The sequence below is a fragment of the Larus michahellis genome, chromosome 8, assembly GCF_964199755.1.
Source record: "Larus michahellis chromosome 8, bLarMic1.1, whole genome shotgun sequence".
Taxonomy (NCBI): Eukaryota; Metazoa; Chordata; class Aves; order Charadriiformes; family Laridae; genus Larus; species Larus michahellis.
In genome coordinates, this window is record NC_133903.1 from 29,090,802 (window position 1) to 29,109,018 (window position 18,217).

An 18,217-nucleotide genomic window follows, 5' to 3' on the forward strand; every position below is an offset into this window, starting at 1 on the left:
TCAAAAACAAGTTTAAAACCAAGTACTTTGCCAAGTTATGCTTGTGAGTCTTTGAGTACGGATTATTAAAATTTACAGCTTTCAAAAATATATTTAAAATCATTCTCTTCTGTATATCACTCTACTTTCTTTACTATCCCTAAAATAATAGTCTCTTGTAGAGGGTCTGCAGTGCCATCAAGACATGGTGTCTACACAGAAGGGCAAGCATTTCATCACCTTGAATACATATAGAGAGGGTGGAGTCCCACCTCATGTCTCTGGCGTACAGGACAGAGGAGGCAGTGGTGGTGCAAACTTCCCACGAGCCCTTTCTGTTTAATTTCCCACAAGCCTTTTGTGTTTGTGCTGCTGCAGAAATGAGCAGCCAGCTCTAGAAGCAAACGTGTGGCACAGCTGACACGCCCAGTCCAGTCTTGACCTTTTACTTGAAAACCTCCAGATGTTTGTATGTAGGTGCCTCTTCTAGAAGTGGGCAGAGGTCACTTAGTTTACTTTTTATACCAAGCAGCTGCTTACTGATAATGACTCGGTTATTGTCTAGACAGCCAATTGCGTATAAATCAGTAAGCTAAAAACACTACACACCTATCAGAAAAACAAAACCACCCTGTCTCTCCATGCTTACCGTGGACTTGCCTCCTTGGACAAACAGGGAGCGAGGCATTTCCTCACCAGCTATATATTTCAGAATTGTTTATTATTGTGCCGATGGCAGTGACCTATAATGCTTTTAAATGTAATTGTAGGGCAAGAATATTGTTTGATAAGTGCATAATAACTTGTGAACACATATAGTTTATTTAGTCATAGTTCAAACGGTTCACCTCAAGAGCCAGCAAGGAGCATTGCAGGACCTGCTAGATGGCGTCTCCAGGGTGCTCTGTTGAAATAGGACTCTCAAAATCTCTCATTTTTATATGTCTGTTCCTTTCTTCTGTGTCTGCACAGGAGCTGCAGAAATACGAGCAGTTCATTTTTGCTGATTACACTAGCGTGATCCAAGTAGAGAATGTGTATGAAGAGATTCTGTATCAGACACTGCTTGAAGAAACCCTGAAAGGTGAGATAATTCTTGAGGTGACAGTAATAACATTTCCGCTGTTGGCCGGTGAGCTCTCGCTTCAGAGCTTCCCAGAGTCCCAGCCTGGTTGTTTCAGACCCAGGTCCCAGTTTCCTGAAGGCTGGTGGTTACAGTGTTTGGATTCAGCTCATTAAAGATGTATGGCAAGCCCTAAAATCTGAATTATGGGGCAACTTTACTAAACCTGTGAAACTCAAAGTGAAAGCTTGGCACAAGCCTATTTCTAACAAAATGTAATTATGCCAACTTCATTTAATCTTGATTCCCTGGGCCAAGAAGCGAGATTATGCTCTTATTTGCAAAGACTTGCTGATATCTAATGGCAGCAAAAATGTGTTTCCCCAAATGAAATGTATTGCTGGATGCAGTTTCCAGTACATCAGTGATGCCAGTGCAGTCCTCCCTGCAAATCTCTCTGCTTTTGTGTTGGAAAACCGAACAATTCTTGATGGCATATATAGATATATAATATACTTGTATCTCTCTGTCTCTACCCCGGATAAAAGACAAGCTTCTGTATTGCACAGTTAAGTCTTAATAGCTCCTCTTTGGCAATCCAGTTCCAAAATATCAGTATAATAATTAATGTAATAAGCACACTTTTATTCATATTTTCAGTGTAAATACTCGTGCAGTGAAACATTACCTTTGCGCATTGCGGGTCCTCTGGTAGTTTTCTATCACAGCAATGCTTAGGTCAGTATTAAAGTTACATCGTTCAAAACGGATAAAATCCCCACCCCCAAAAAAGAAATGTAAACCTAAAGCAAGTTGAAAATGAAAATTACTGGGTTTTTAATATCAAAATGTACAACATTAGAAACTCAGGAAAACACTATACCTTTTTCAGTGTACCTCTGTCAGTCTTTACAAAACAGTTTGATTTTTCTGTTTTATTTAGTGATAAAAGAAGCTGCCATTATGAAGAAGCACAACCTCTTTGAAGATAACTTGAATTTGCCCTGTGAAAGTGTGTCCAGCTTAACGGACCTGAAGACCCCTTCAGGATCAGCACAAACCACTCCCGCCAAGAAGCCTTCCTCCACCCGAGCCGAGATGTCAGACACTGAAACTCAAAGTGACGAAACGCTCATTGTGACAGGAAAAATTTCTTGGGAGAAGGATGCTGATGATAGGAAGTCATCAGACAAAGAGGCAGTCCCTTCTGTTAAAACAGCTGGTGATCAGGCAAGTAAAGGTGAAGCAGCGGTCATTACAGACATTGGCGAAAAACAGGAGTCCCTTTCAGCTACCCTTACAAAACGAGAAGTTGCAGAGGAAAAAAACGCTTCAGAGAATGAAGACATGGTGAAAGCAGAGTGTGCAGTGAACACTGAGAAAGAGCTTAAGACACAACAAGAAGCTGTGGAGGAAAAACTAGCTTCTGGGACTGAAACTGCAGTGAAAGATGTTGGAGGCAGCCCTAAAAAAGAACTTCAGGTGCAGGAAGGAGCAGTGGAGGAAAAGGTAATTTCTGAGAGTCAAATGGCAATGGATGCTGCGTTCGTCGGTGGCACTGAAAAAGAAAGCGAAGCACAGGAAGAAGTCTCTGAGATAAAGCAGACTTCCCCACATGATAATGTAGCCGAAGCAGAGATTTTAGGCAATGCTGAAAAGAAAATCAAGGTAGAAAAAGAAATTATGGGAGAATTATCTCAGAGTGAAAATGCGGTAGGAACACGGTTCGAAGAGGGTAGTAAAAAAGAAAGCAATGACCAAGGAGCGAGTACTGAGACAAGGGTTATTTCACTGGATGAAAACACAGGGAAAGGAGGGTTTGGGGATAATCTTGAAAAAAAAAACAAGTCAGAAGAAAAGAGTTTTAAGTCCCCTGATGATGTAAATGAGATAAGGAGTTTGCTGATGGTAACGGTTGAGATACCAGCAGATACTCCACCTGAGAACATAAAGGAGATTTGTGAAGGTGAGATATTAAAGCTGCAGGAGCATGATGAAGGGAATGACGAGATGAGCAAAATGGCTGCGGCAGAAATTCAAGTGAGCCAGACAGTGATGAATAAGGATGCAGCAGACTGCGCTGAGTTCAAGGAGGACCAGCCATCTTCATCTAGTTTGGGGACAGGTGGTACGAATTTAGTGAATGTGTCCGAGAGGGCCTGTAATATGGCACAAGCAGAATGGCTGGTGGAAAGCTCAGATGCGCCTCAGGGGGCAAAGGCAGAGGTTGAGATCAAGCCAAGCGTTTGGTACACAGGTGTGGGAAGCTGCAAAAGTGATGGATTGCAGCCAGAGGAACACACTGAAAATGTGTCCGAACGCAAAATATTAGATGGGGAGGAAGGAGGAGCAGGGAATAGCCATGCCATCCCAGTGGAGGTAGGGACTGAGACCTTTTCTTGTAATCCTGCTGAAAATGCAGTCACAACACAAGTGCCTATTTTGGATTCAGAAAACCCAAGAACAGGACTGCTAGAGAAGCTGGTTTCTTTGGTGCCGGAGCAGGGCGAGGTTAGCACCTTACAGGTCACAGGAGATACAGAGGCTCTTGAGGGTGAAGGAAAGCCAGAAGATGAATCATCTTCACATACGGAAATAAAAAGCACAGAAGTGAAAGATATTTTCACAGAAGAAAAGAGAGAAGATAATTATGCACAGAAAAACGCTGAAGAGTAAGAAGCGCTTTTCAGCCCAGCCCTGCAGGATTTATTTACTCCAGTAATCCCTGATTAATTTTGAATACTTACTTGGGTCGGGGCTAGAGGAAATGGGCTTTGTTGTGGTATTACCAGCTCTTGCAGTGTTAGCACGGATCCCTTCCTGAGTTATGGGTGATAGGTTGCTTTTTGGTTAAAGCCCTCACTGTTTAAAACCAGGTTACTGTTGGGGAACTTCATCTTTCACTTAAAATTTGCTGCCCTTTATGGTTATAGAAAAAGTCTGAAAATGTGACCACTGAATGCTCCAAAAGCAGCTCACCCCCAACTATAAAGTTATTTTAACAACTTAACTGTTCTTAGCGTTTTAGCAGGGGAGTAGCTTATTATTTTTAAATGCATGGATTTGACAAGTACTGCTATGATTCCTAGGTGGTTGGTACATACATTGCTATTCAAGGATGCTTTTAGTATTTGCATGCAGTATAAAGGAAATAAATAAGACTTCTAGTAGTTAAACAGAACCAAATAGTTAATTTAGTAGGTTGCTCTAAAGCCACTCTATGCAAACTCTGCAAACTGATCACTTAATTATTTTAAAGTTTTGATGGATACTAAAGACAAGCAGGGGTTCTGATTTTTTTTTTCTCTTATTTAAAATGGGGAAAATATGGGAGCAGGTTTCTCAGTCCCACTCTGCACTTCTGGGTTATTTAGCCTTCCAGAGCACTTTATGGCTATTTTATTTTGTTTTATTTTATGGAAGGGAAAGATGAGAATGTTTACAATAACTATAACCGATAGGCAGCATCTCTCTGTTTTACTTCCCACCATAAAATATATTCACTTACAACTATCTAATACAGAATATTGAGAGTCTGGCCATTCCCATTCTTACTGACTGAAGTTAGAGTTACCCAGTTCTATAGGCCTTTCTAGGTGCATAAACTATACCATAAATTGCAATAATTGTGAAATATCATAATCATTGCATATAATTTCTAAAACAGATGTTAACTGAAGCAAAAAGGAGCCAAAGGGTATTCATGTGCTCTTAGATTTTGGAGGGCAGAATCACATTTCAAAAGCAGTTATTAAAACGAGACCTGTTGCTTTCATAGCCAGCATATTACCATCCGTATCAAATCACGATACGCACACAAAGTTGCTTATATGCATTATTTGATTGCACAATTTAAAGACTGTGCACAAAAAAGCTTAGAAATGAAAAATAGTATTTTAATAAATTGGGCTTTTGAGATCAAGACCTCACTTTAGAGGTCAGTTAGGGCACCTTAAAAATTTGGCCTGGTGTTTCAGGCTGTTTGTGAATAAATATAATGCAGTACAGGACAGCAAAGATCAATGTAAATACAGTAAGGACTGCAGGATGTATGCCCATAAAGACATGGGAAGAAATAACAAAGTCCCGAGAGCATAATACTTGTTGACATTTAACTTGCACGAACTGTGCAAAGTCTATTATTTAATGCTATCAAAATCTGCTATAATACTAACAGAGGATTGACACTAGAGGAACAGGCAAATATTACTGCACAAGTAAGGAGTGACTGGACCAACTGCAACGTCACTATTGTAAAAAAAATGCAACTCCTGTTTATTCCAGAAGCCATACTGTGGTGCTGAAACATTAAGGTCACAGATGTTTTCCTTGCAAAAGTACTTTGACTCGTTTCCTCCTTATATTTCCTGCAAAACGACTAATTTGTAAACACATAAACCACTGTCAGCCAATTTTTTTACAAACCATTAGTTATTTCTAATTGGTACTGAACGTTGACTTCAAATTTATAACATGTGCTCTACAGTTAAGCAGCAGCAGTCTCTTTTAGCCATGCTAAAATTAAGGGACATAATGTTTTTTTAATACAGTGTTTTGTACAAAAGAGGACTAGAGAGACCGTCTGGGAAAAAGGCTGCAGACTCCTACAAAAGCCGTTTTTTGTGACTAATATGAATTAGATACATCTGTACAGAAAGTATTTTGCATAAACATTCCCATCATAGTAATTTTTGAGTTATTTCTATGGCAGGCCTAGATCTGGGTAGTATTTTCCTGTAGTATTACAGAACTGAGTTGTTGAATACTCGGCATATTTGTTTTTCACAATTAGGTTGGGAAAGAATGGGGAAGATTTAGCCCATACATCACCTTGTTCTGCAACTTAAATTTAAGTTCCTCATGGCTAGGGCACTGATTTTTTGCCTTTGTGGATGTTTTCTGTACATTCAGATGTTGTCTGAACAGGCAGTAGCATTTTTCTTGTCTTCAACGAGGCTTGGGTAGAGGCGACAGCAACTTAGAGGTCAGCAACCTGCAAGGTTACGTTGGACCCCAGATCAAAAGTAATTAATAATCATCCACTCATTCAGTAATTTTTGTCGCTTTCTTGGAATCTGCCTACACTTATCTGGAATGAATTCTTTCTCTTGTAAACTGGGAACGGTGATAAATCACTTTTCAGGGCCGGGCGGGCTGGGCGTTAGTGGGGCGGCGGTGCCCGGGGGTGTGAGCCCTGGTGTATTTCATGGGCTTGCCAGGTTCAAAGGACAGGATATGAAACACTTTGTACCATGCTTATAACTTTTGTAAAAACGCTTGTCGTGGAAATAAAAGCAGCTCTTCCCTTCCATGGCTGGGAAGCTGGGTTTTTGTGTCTCTGTGTGTGGGGGGGGCTGTATTAAAACAGCGCGCTCCAGGCGGCTGCCGGAGGGTGCGCGGAGACACTGGCCTGGCGCTCTCCCCGGCCCCGGGCTGCCTTCAGGGGTCCCTTGGCCGCTGGGCTGCCGGCAGCCGCCGTTCCGCCGCCCCTCTCCTTAGGGAGGGCGAACTACAGGCCCGGGCGTGCGCGGGAAGGGGCGGTGGGCGGCGCCCGGTGCATGCCGGGAGCTGTAGTCCGGCGGCGCCGCGCCCGCGGGCCGCGCCCCGCCCCGCCCCGCCCCTCCTTTTGTCCACGTCGCCCTCTGGCCCGGCGTGCCGCCGGCGTCACGTGGCCCGCGCGCCCCGCCCGCCGCCCGCCGCCCCCGCCTCGTTCCTATTGGCCCGGCGGGGCGGCGCGTGTGGGGGGACCCGGAAGTGGTGGTGCGAGGCGGTTTCCTTGGCTACGCCACAGGAAAGCGGAGGGCCGGTCCCTTCCGCCTGCGCGTCGGCGCTAGGAGCCGCGGCCGCCGCGCTGCGAGGGGCGGGCAGCGGGCGGGATGGGCCGGAGCCGGGCCTAGCGGCAGCGGGCAGGCGGCCGCGGCCATGAGCGGAGCTGCGGGCTGCCAGGGGGGCGGCGGCGGCGACCGGGGGCCCCGCTGGAGGAGGCCGTGGAAGCTCCTGGCCCTTGGCCTGCTCTCCGCCTCCTCTGTGCTAGCGGCCGCCCCGGGCGCTGGGGCCATGAGCAAGGAGGAAAAGCGCCGGCTGGGGTGAGCGCCGCCGCGGCGGGACGGGCCGGGAGTGTGGGGGGAGGGAAACGGCGGCGGCGTCGGGTCGCCCTCGGGGCCGCCGGAGCTCTGTGGGGCTGGGGCGGAGGCTGGCGGGGCCCGCGCCGAGCCCACCACCCGCGGTGACTTCGCGGTGTGCCCGGCGTTCCCTCGCCGTGCTGAGGCGGGGGGATCTGCGCTGCCCCCAGGGCTTGGGTTGGGTTTGACGGATGCGGGTGCGCCCCTCGCCCGGCAGCGCTCCGGGAACGTCTTCCCTGTCCCTCCTTCCGCCCCCCACCCCGAGGCTGTAGGAGATGCGTGGCATCGGTTTCCCATCAGCGTTCGAGGCGTGTATGCCAGAGCCGGGCTGGTATTTGGGGTCAGGTCGCCACGGCTGTTTGGGGCAAGGCAGCCCCTCGTCGCCTCTGCTGTGTGTGGGGTCAAACCCTTTTGCCATATGCTTGGGAACTCCAGTCTTGACGATTGCAGCCAGTGGTCGTATGTCATTATGGGTAAAAGTGATCAAAGCTAAATCTAAATCCGTAGTCGGGCTAATTATGGCTATGCCTCTGGAACACGTGAGTTTTTAGGAGTCGTAAAAAAGGTAAACATTTACGTGTTTTCTTGCCTAGTTCCTGTGTGTAAGGTAAAATACTTAGATCCCCCATGCATGTACTTCTAAGAAGCTGATTCTCTCTTAATATGGTTTTGAGTTGAAGGATAAAAATTACAATATAGGTGGTAATGTGTTGCACTGCATGGAGTAGGATTTTTTAGACAAACAGGTAAACGAGTGTATCATGATCTTAGTGTATTGCTGGGGCAGTTGCATCATCATCCTCTTCCCATCTACTGGTCAGCTCCACGGAATAGCGATGCAAAAAGTCTGCTGGAGAAACACCATAGAGACTTTTACAGTTATTAACCATTAGATATAAGTTGATATTTATCTCTCATGTTTGTGGTTACTGGGTTCTTTTGTCTTGGGTTCCCAGGGTACTTGCAGTATATAATGTTTTATATGTTTTCTTCATGTAACTACCTAAGGAGTTTAACCTTCATTCAGTGATGGCTTTAAAATTTTTGCATTCATAACCTGCACTCAGTGTATCATCTGATGCCCCAGGTTTGTATCTGGGGGCTCTGAGCTGGGTCATTTCTGAATAACGGCAGGTAATCTGTGTATTAATGACAAGATTGTGTCAGTTGCAGAAAATCTTTTAGGAAATGCACTGAAATGTAAGTTGCGTATGGAGAAATAAAAGTTTTAAGAAGCTTTCTGTATGCTACAGCATTGTACGCTTAGTTCAGCTGGACCTGGCACTTGTGTGCCGGACCCTGGGGTTCTGTCTGCTGCAACAAATCCCAGAACTGCAAACTGGATGTAGCCTGTGAAGTACCTGAAAAAAGCATCATACTCTGCTCCTTTGATGACTTAGTGCATTTGATGAGTTAAAACGACTTCTTAAATATTCAAGTCATTGAACTAAATCAGATATTTAGAGTATAATTGTGGTGTTCTCGTCTCTTTTATGTTCAGTCTTAGCAGAGATTGTGAATTATGTTGGTGGTAGCTTAGAAATTAGCATGCTTTTTTGCTTTGCAGGGCTCCTTGGTGGAATAAGTAAGAAACAATTGGAAATAGTGCTGTCTCTCTCTCAAAAAAAAAAAAAAGTACTATTTTATCTAGTAGCATTTTTCACCTTGACTGCTTTTCAAACATGTAAACTAATTGTAGGGTTTTCTGTAGTATTTGCTTGCAAAGACTTCTAATGCAAGGAGGAGGTGTACCTTGTAACTTACGGTCCTTTTCTGAATCATGGACAGGAATTTGTGCCGTGTCAGTTGGTTTTAATAGTGGTGATTACAAGCAGAACATAATTCTATTTGCTGGTTTTTGCTGAGCAAGGAATGTGTCCCATCTCTAGATGTTGGTGACATCTACAGCTATTTAAGAGGAAACACAGGAGGTTGAAAGAGATCCCCCAAATACTTAATTTTATGTTAGGTGATGGAATGGTCTTTCCTTTCTGCAGTGAACGAAAGTAGCCAAATTAGGAAAAATTATTGTGCTATATTTCATTTACTTGAGTACGTTAGTAAAGGACCTGTTACTGGTATTTGGGTATTAAAGTATAATACGTCTTACTGGTCTAACGTAGTGTGTTAAAGGCCATTGTGAGGCAGACCACTAATGCTTTTTCTTTTTTTCTTTTTTAGAAACCAAGTGCTAGAAATGTTTGATCATGCATATAGCAATTACATGGTAAGTAAAATAGCTCTTTGTTTAATTTTTTCAGAATTGTTATTGCTGACCTGGGAGAGAAAGCAACCTACAGTACATGACATTCTAGAGAAATAGCAGGGAGATAGGGGCAAAAGCAAAGCTAAAATAAATAAGAACACTTGTATAGACTTTAAAAAGAAATTAATAAATCCTACTTTCAGGAAGAGCACTGTCAAGAGGGTTACTAATTTCAGAACAGTAGCTAGGAACTGCTAGCAGTAACTCCGTTAATCTGTGCCTGAGCTTTCCTCAAATCAAGCTATGAGCAGTTTTCATCTTTGGTAAACTATTTGGTTTGAAAATCCTGACTCCTAAAAATACTAGGAGAAGGAAGCTCAAGAAGAGCGGTCTGTGGTCATCAGTCAGATTCTGGAGAATACAACTTGATCTTATTTATTTTGTGAGTAAAAATTATGTGAAATATCTCTTCTGCGGTAGGATACGTTAGATGCAGTTTGGTAGCTCTTTTACAAACAAGCAGTGTTCGTAGAACAAAGTCAAACGAAAAGGGGATCTGGTGTCATATCTACGCATCATAGCCTCTTCTAGCTATGTGACTGTCATATGACAGTGAGCCACGCTTGCTATGCTTTATTTTAATGTGACTTGTGATTTTCTGTGCAGGTGTCTTCATGGCTGGATATGTGAGCCATTCTGCACTCTCATCAACCTTGAAATAAGCTAGCTTAGTTTAGATATGTTTAAGAATAAAAAATTACTTAGAGTGGACTGACTTGCCTCAAGTAACAACTACTTTCAAATATACTCTAAGTAATACACTTCTGAGGAGAAACTGTAAATGTTAATAAGACAATGTTATAAACGATGTATTCTTACTGAGTTTATGTTAACAATCTTGTTGTACATTCTTTGTGGCTGTTGCAGAAACCTTTTTCTTTAAGTTGCACCAGTTCCTGCAGGACAAACCACTGTGTCTTAACAGTATCTTGCCACATGTCCCAGTTTCTGTATTATGGTTTAACGCTTTAATATGTCATACAAGATTAAAAGCTTGTGAGTTACAAGTTTATACAGTACATGAGAGTTATAGAATTAATGGACAGAAAGGCAAGCAAGAGTATTTTCAAAATGGGTGTAGTCTTTCTTTTTAATGTTAGTTCTTGCTATTGACATGACAAACATCGGGCTCTTTGGTGATAATTCGTAACTAGTTACTTGGGACCATGAAAAACACTTGGCTTGGGTTTCCCATGGCATTCTGAAGTAAAAACTGTTACATATTTGGCATAGTGGGATAAAAAGTTACATGCCAGTAGAAAGGATCTGTGCTCCTGCTATTCGCTGTGATAAATTTGAAACTGGTAGGTGTCTTGCTACGTCTGAAGCAAAAAAATTCTGGATGAAGGAGGAGAATGACTTCAGCTATCCTGGAAACTTTGAAGCCAAAAGGATATTTACTTGCCACGTATGCTGGAACACTAAACAAACAGAGAAATATGACTTGTTTGTTTAAAGTTGAAGAAAAGATTTGGATATCAGACTTGACTCTGACAGCAAGAGAAATAAGTATTTTTACAGCTGCTTTTGAAACAGACAGCTGAAAAGTTTTGATTTTCTGTTTCTATTAATATGCGTTTTAGACTTGCGTAGTTAGAAGACTGAAAATTCATGTTTGCTTGCAAGGGGGGAAACTCCCTTGTCTTTTTTTTTTTTTTTTTCCAGTTACTAACAGGAGCTTTGAGTAAAAAGCTGCTGATTTTTTTTCAGTCCTTCAACAATATTTGTAATAATCAGGATTTTTTTCTTCTTGACTGTCAGAAAGAATACGTGAAAATGTCAGTCACTTGAGGCTAGTAGGTATTTCCTGGTTTAAGCACTAGTAGCAATGTGTCTTATTTTTATTATTCAGGTACTGCCCTGGCCTGAATTTACAGTCCTGACATTAGGCAATATGATCATCTGTTTGGTCAGAATGTGTAGAAATTCCATAATATCTGTTGAGTTTCACTTGTTTAATGTTTTCCAGAAGTATGTTTATTGTAACATTTGTGCCGTGTTTTATATTTAATGGCTCTTGCTACCTTCCTTTTTAGGTTACTTGAAAGGGGAGAACTTACAAGTTGGGAAATCACTTGAGACAGTAGTCTTTACTGCTTTAGACAGAGAATAAGTGAACTTTTATTTTTCAAAATGCTTCTAGTTCCTATTGATTTTGCAAGACTGAAAGTCCATTTTCTCCAGAATTTTTATCACCTTTTTTTCTCCATGATTTAAGCCAGAGATCTTAGTTTTGACATTGCTTTTTGTCATGTACTTCTTTAGTCTGTTTTTCTGAATACTTTGCACATATATTCAGAACCATCTGAGCCATATTAAAATGATCTAGATTCTGGCTTTTGTAATTGAACTTGAGGAGAACAAAGAGTCGTGCAAAGACCAAAATACTTGGGAGGGCGGTAGACAGGGAAACAAACCATCAGTTTCAAAAGAAGTTGCTGTAAGAGCTGTTTATTTATAGAAGAATGTTCCTTCTTTTCCTGTCTATTTCACATTTGAATGTAGATTATTTTTTGTACCATATATTTGGAGAGACTTTGAATGTGTTTACTTGCAGTTTCACGCAGTAATTGAACTTTTTCATCCTGCCATGTTAGTTCTCCACTAAAAGCACAATTGCAGAGCACAGCGCAGCAGACAGTTTCCTGATGAAATCAAGAGAGAGAAACTCCATCCCAAATCACTTGTACTGGGCAGTACTGGAGAGGCAATTTTATGCATGTTTGATGAAATTAAATATATTTAAAATTAATCTTTCTTAATGTCAGTGGCCACTATGAAAATTTTTCAGTAAACCTATCCTATTGCACATTGATGAATTTCAAATTTGCATCTATTTCATTTGATATCCCATTTTGGTGGTAGTTTAAACCTACAAAACTTGCATTGACTTGAGAGGGAATAGGAACAGGCATTTTATTCAGTGTGCTTGACTTAGGCAATGGTGGCACTCCTGTTATTTCTGCCTGACTGGCGAGAAATAGAATTACAATACAGCTTGCTTTGCAGAGTGCTTTTTCTAGAAAAATGAAAAATAACCATTGCTTTTCCAAAAAAAATCTTGTGATGTCTCTCTCTTTACAAATATAACCTTTTTTTTTTTTTTAAAAAAAGGCTCAGTCTTGGTAAGCTTTTTTGTGAATGTTATCTTTTGTTATGCCTTGTGTAGTGATTTACTGGTTTATTATTTTACCTTCTAAGAGTTCTCTTATGTCAGTGATTGTGCCCCTGAGTCACTTATGTTCAGTTGGAAATGTTTCCAAGGTGACTTTGAAGTCTAATTCCCACTAATTTCTCCATAAGATATCAGCCACTTGATAATGCCTGCATTAGTTTTAGGTTTTAAACTCATCTTTGAGATGATAACTTCTGCCTAGGAAACATTATAGGAAGTGTCGTGTGCACCTTGTTGCAGAAAGCACACAATTAACCATTCAAGTTGACTGGTGGGGTTTTTTTTCAGCTGTGCTGTTAGTTGTTCCAGACTTCTCTGGGAGGTTAGAGAGTGAGTGGGAAGGAGAAAGAGGTCCTGTTGCTCTGTTCACAGCTTAATTGTTTCTAGCCACCCACCTGTAAAGCAGCTTTGCAGAAAAGGACCTGGGGGTCCTGGTGGACACCAAGTTGACAAGCCAGCAACGTGCCCTTGCGGCAGAGGTGGCTAATAGTATCCTGGGCTGTATTAGGCAAAACATTGCCAGCAGGTCCAGGGAGGTGACCCTTCCCCTCTATTCGTCACTGGTGAGGTCACACACCTGGAGTACTGTGTCCAGTGCTGGCCTCCCCAGTACAAGAGAGGCACAGATGTACCGGACAGAGCCCAACGAAGGGCCACAAAGATTGACAAAGAGACTGGAGCATCTTTCCTATGGGGAAAGGCTGAGAGAGCTGGGGCTGTTCAGCCTAGAGAAGAGACGGCTCAGGGAGATCTTATCAATGTGGATAAATACCTGAAGAAAGGCTGTAAAGAAGACGGAGCCGGGCTCTTCTCAGTGGTACCCAGTGGCAGGACCAGAGGCAACAGGCACAAACTGAGATACGGGAGGTTACCCCTGAACATCAAGGAACACTTTTTTTACTGTGAAGGTGGCTGAGCACTGGCACAGGTTGTCCAGAGAAGTTGTGGAGTCTCCTTCCTTGGAGATATTCAAAAGTTGTATGGACATGGTCCTGGGCGACTGGGTCTATGTGGCCCTGCTTGAGTAGAGGTGTTGGACAAGTTGACCTCTAAAGATCCCTCACCTCAAAGATTCTGTAATTCTGTGTTGTCATGCAATTCTTCTGAAGTACAGGGTAATTGGGCTTCCTTTTAATGGGCTCTGAGGATTTGCAGAAATGGCTGTAATGGTTATAATTGCTCCCTTGTTTTGTTTCCCTACAGGAGCATGCGTATCCAGCTGATGAACTCATGCCTTTAACTTGTCGTGGACGAGTACGGGGTCAGGAACCAAGTCGAGGGGATGTGGATGATGCCTTGGGAAAGTTAGTGTTTGAAATGGTTACTATCTCATGTAAACATCTGGGAATCTAAGTGCAATTTGCAGCCCATAAAACTGTTTCTTCAGTTGACATATCCAGAAACTTACATTTGTTGAAAAAGAGACTATGAGTGGAGACAAATCCATAATTTGTTTCATAAGTTCTCTTATGGGAGTGGAGGAGAAGCTACTGGAAAGAAAGCTCTAATTGTGAACTTCTTGCAAGTTGGGCAGAAATAGTTGCTTTTATTATTTCTTCCCATGACGTTAACTGAGGTGAAATTGTACCTTAATCAGAAAAAGGGAATTGACCAGTGAGTGAGATCCAAAGACAGGGTTTTTTTTTTTTTTTTAAATCATTCTCCAAGTATTTTTCATAGGAAAGCCTTCCAAATGTGAGTTTTGTTTATGGTATTAGTAAATTTGACTACTAAGTAGGATTTATAAGGGTTAATTATCAGCTGCACAGACAGTAAACTCTTACCCATTATGCTGGCCTTAAGTGATATTTAAAATGCCATTTTTTTTTTATTTAGTAGAAAGCTCTCTGAAAACATAATTAGTCAAATGATTATCATGTGTGTGGTAGCCAGAGGCCTTTACCAAAGTATAAAACATTATATCAGACGTGGAAATTCTTTGTATTTTTTCCTTGTAGGATAGCTTATAATACAAAATACTGATCCTTTGGCCAGCAAAATGTAGATTTAAGGACTGTTTTTCTCTATCTTAAATCAAACAATCTAAGACAAAATTGAATTACTCTAAATGTGTTTATAATTTATATTTTTTTCACAAGGAAAGTTGTCTGTATGTGGCTGTTTATGTTTACAGAGCAAACACTTAACAACAAATTGCTGATGCTTTTTTTTTTTTAAATTGGTATCACTGCTTAGTATCCCTAAGCAGAATAGTGTTAATCAAAGCTGAAGTCCATGTCCTAAAGCATATCAAACGTTGGGCACGCACTTAAATTCTTGATACTTGTTCTTCAATGGGCAGTTGTAACTGTTTCCAAAGTTTTCAATTTTAATACCATCATATTCCGTAAATTTTATTATATGCTCGGTGTCTGTTTCTTAACGTATGAGCAATTTTGTCATGTTAGGCTAAAGGTCCTTTCAGCTTGGTATGCACTAGAACAGGCCTAGAGAAGAGTATACGAACAAGGCCAGCCTTAACGATATTCCTGTTTCAAACAGTATGGATCTGACTTGGTGTTCTCTTTTTACGGAATATGTAGTTATTTATTTTAAGCCTGCCACTTGTTAGTGCTGGATGGAATCAGGTGAAACTTACTGTGAGAAACAGTGAATAGAAGATTCTCATTCACTTTCTTCATGCCATATGCAATTTTAAAACCTTCATATAATGACACTTAAGCTTTTGCAGGCTGAAGAGCACTAGCCTGTTTGCTTATTCCTAGTGCAGAAGCTGCTACGTACCTTCAGCCCAACCTTGCTGTCCTTTATTGTACCTTCTTCTCTTCTGTTGTAACCTACATAGAAGTTTCATAACAGAATAACAGCATTTCCTTTAGTCTTTCACCACTGATTTTAACACCAGGTTTGATTGCAACAAATTGCAGCTTTTTCTGAAGTAGGTATTTGGAACAGTTCCTGGTAGGAGAAACTTATGTTGGACTGGTTTTTGATCTTCCTAAATCTTTTTGTTATTACACTTAAGTCAACATTCTTAATATTTTTAAAAAGAGAGAAAGAAAAAAAGAGGTTGGAAAAAGACACTGAACCGTTCTACTGGGTTTTTTAGTAGATTTGATTGGAGAATAGGAATAAAAATATAATTTGCTTACAAGAGGTTTGAAAGCTTTGCAGTAAACAAAGGTATCTTTATAATAATAGCTTGTTTCGGTCAGCTCCTAATCTGGTCACTAACAAAGCGAAGAAACTTGGTAGGGTGTTTTGATACTAAACATATTGTGTACAACTAATTCTTTTAGCAGCTAGTGGTCTGTGAGAACTTAGTTTCTAATGGTACTGGTTACTGTTGAAAGTATTTAATTCCTACACATACAGGTTTGTAGTAAATCTGTTTTAAAATTTGTTTCATAGGTTTTCGCTGACCTTGATTGATACCTTGGACACTCTTGTGGTAAGTTTAATCTATTGATAAACTTTGATAAAAGAGAAGTCATCTGATGTTCAGACTTGGGTTTAGATTTCGATTTTGTTAATTTATATATAAAAAATACTAGTCTTTCTTTACCTTTGATCTCTAGCCACCTGTCTGAAGTGGCTGTTGCTTGCAAGAACTTCAAAGTCCTGCACTGCTGGTGTTTGGATTGTGTTACAAAAAGAACGCTATAAAGTTCCTTCACATTTCATTGATGATTTCTTGTCTTGCTTTTCTTGGGCTCTAACTTAGCAAAAAATATGTGAGTTTGCTTCTCGTTATGTCTGAAACAACATGCTGACTTATGGGTGAACATCTCTTAATGCTTACTGAATTACTTTTGTTTTTAAATTCTGTGTACACATTTCATGAATGAATTTATATGCCCTTAAATATATTTTTAAAAAAAGCAATCAGGAATGTTGCCAAACGTGTGTTCCATCTCTTATTAAAAGACTCCCATCATTAATAAACTAATTGTTGTTAGATTTCAATCCCTTTGATGTATTTTTGTCATTATAAATTAGAGTTTGGAAATTAGGAATTTTTGGCCATTCACATCTCCAGGTAAACAAATCTAAAAAGCTTTGAAAATCCTTACTGCGCTGATTTGGTGTGTGGATCATGTAATGCTACTTCTCTGACAGCCGCTCCCTTTTTGTGGTGTGCTGTGAGGTGACCCTTGGCTCTTTTGAACTGGGACCAGAAATGTTGAAAATGTGGAGTCTGGAACTCCCAGTCTCTGCCAGACACTCCAGTGGATTATTGTGGTTCAGTTATTGTTTTCTAGTCTTAGAGCAGGATTAACACTTGTGAATGTAAAGGCACTTATGATAACGAATTGCATAAGTCACAAAGATTCTTAAAGGTTGATTGAACTAAAAGAGAGTCAGTGTGAAAGAAAATCTGTAGGATATGCCCAAGCTGTTCTTCAGACACAAGGAGAAAACTGTTGGCAGGAGGAAGGCTGCTAGGAATTCACCGAATTTAGGATGTGGCTCCTTAGTCTGTGGATAGGAGGCTTCTGTGAAATTGGAGGCAGGAGAGCGGGCCAGTCTTTGCCCGCAGCCCACTGAGTCCTGTGGCACTGCAGTCATGGCATGGGAGTGGGGGAAGGACCAAACATACAGCCCTGGCTAATAGCTTAGGTATATTCCCAACATACATCCCTGGCTAATACTGTAGGTATATTCTCAGTGACCTTGTTCCTTGTGTATGGCTCTTATTCTTTTTCATCTGTCTCATGAGAAAAACAATAATCCTCACATCTTTTCACACTGTATCAGAGTATGCCCCTGTGGGACCAGAATGTCAATTTAAGGCATGTTAAATGTTTTCTGTTTTAATTCATTGCACTTGTTCTTGCACACCTGAGGGTGACTGTATTAGCTATGTTGGAACCTAAACACCTGGTTACATTTGTATTCCAGGTGTTAAATAAAACCAAAGAGTTTGAAGAGGCTGTAAAAAAAGTAATAAAGGATGTTAATTTAGATAACGACATAGTTGTATCAGTCTTTGAAACCAACATAAGAGTCCTTGGGTGAGTAACTTTAATGTTTTCAAAGCTCTTAAAAGCGTGGGTTTTAGCTAAATGTCCTTAAGGCATGCCCTTCTGTGCTATTTCACCTCATTTAAAACAGTTGTGCCTTTGTCAGTTAGCGTAGCTCAACATTTGCCCTAAGAAAGGTTTTAAAATGTTAGGCAGGAATTGATGCAGTGGTACTGAATCAAATTGGCCCCCATCTAACTGCTGCAGGTGTAGCTTTTTTGATTTTAAAAAAAACTGTGCATGCTGAGGTAGGAGTGGTTTTTTTTGTAATCGAAACCATCTTACAGATTACACTGTTCAATACGTGATTTAACAGATAGAATATTTCAATACTGCGGGTAATAGATTATTTCAGGTTGGAAGTGGCCTCTGGAGGTCTGTAGTCCAACTTGCTGCTCAAAGCAGGTTCAGAGCAGGTTAGTTTTTAAGCTATTGTATGCATATTATAACTATACTGATGAATCAGAGGTTCAACTATAGGTTAGGACTCAATCCTGAGCAATGAGAACCGCTTCCAAACTACTGACAGCTCACTTTGATTGTAATTGGAGTTGCTCAGCATTTCTGAAAATTAGGGCTGTGTGAACGTAGCACAGTTACTTACATAGTCATCTAAATCATAGAAAT

At 41.1% G+C, this 18,217-nt stretch overlaps 2 protein-coding genes across 8 annotated transcripts in view; both read left to right on the forward strand.

The window, feature by feature from the left end:
• Positions 1–6,357, forward strand: part of NIBAN1 (niban apoptosis regulator 1) — a 65,091-nt gene extending 58,734 nt beyond the window's left edge. For all 4 annotated transcript variants that reach the window (XM_074598017.1, XM_074598018.1, XM_074598015.1 and 1 more), the window contains 2 exons: positions 952–1,063; positions 1,986–6,357. In XM_074598017.1, the coding sequence (XP_074454118.1) occupies positions 952–1,063; positions 1,986–3,718 (1,845 nt within the window). In that variant the 3' untranslated portion in view covers positions 3,719–6,357. The remainder of the gene's footprint in view (positions 1–951; positions 1,064–1,985) is intronic.
• A 478-nt stretch (positions 6,358–6,835) lies between these two features.
• Positions 6,836–18,217, forward strand: part of EDEM3 (ER degradation enhancing alpha-mannosidase like protein 3) — a 30,302-nt gene continuing 18,920 nt past the window's right edge. For 3 of the 4 annotated variants that reach the window (XR_012588648.1, XM_074597326.1, XM_074597327.1), the window contains exons 1-5: positions 6,855–7,128; positions 9,346–9,391; positions 13,809–13,909; positions 15,978–16,017; positions 17,469–17,581. Coding sequence is in view for 3 of the 4 variants with exons in the window: in XM_074597326.1 (XP_074453427.1) it covers positions 6,965–7,128; positions 9,346–9,391; positions 13,809–13,909; positions 15,978–16,017; positions 17,469–17,581 (464 nt within the window). In the remaining variant the exon portion in view is untranslated. Of the gene's footprint in view, positions 7,129–9,345; positions 9,392–13,808; positions 13,910–15,977; positions 16,018–17,468; positions 17,582–18,217 lie in introns of all 4 variants that reach the window. The other variant, XM_074597325.1, reaches the window with a different exon arrangement.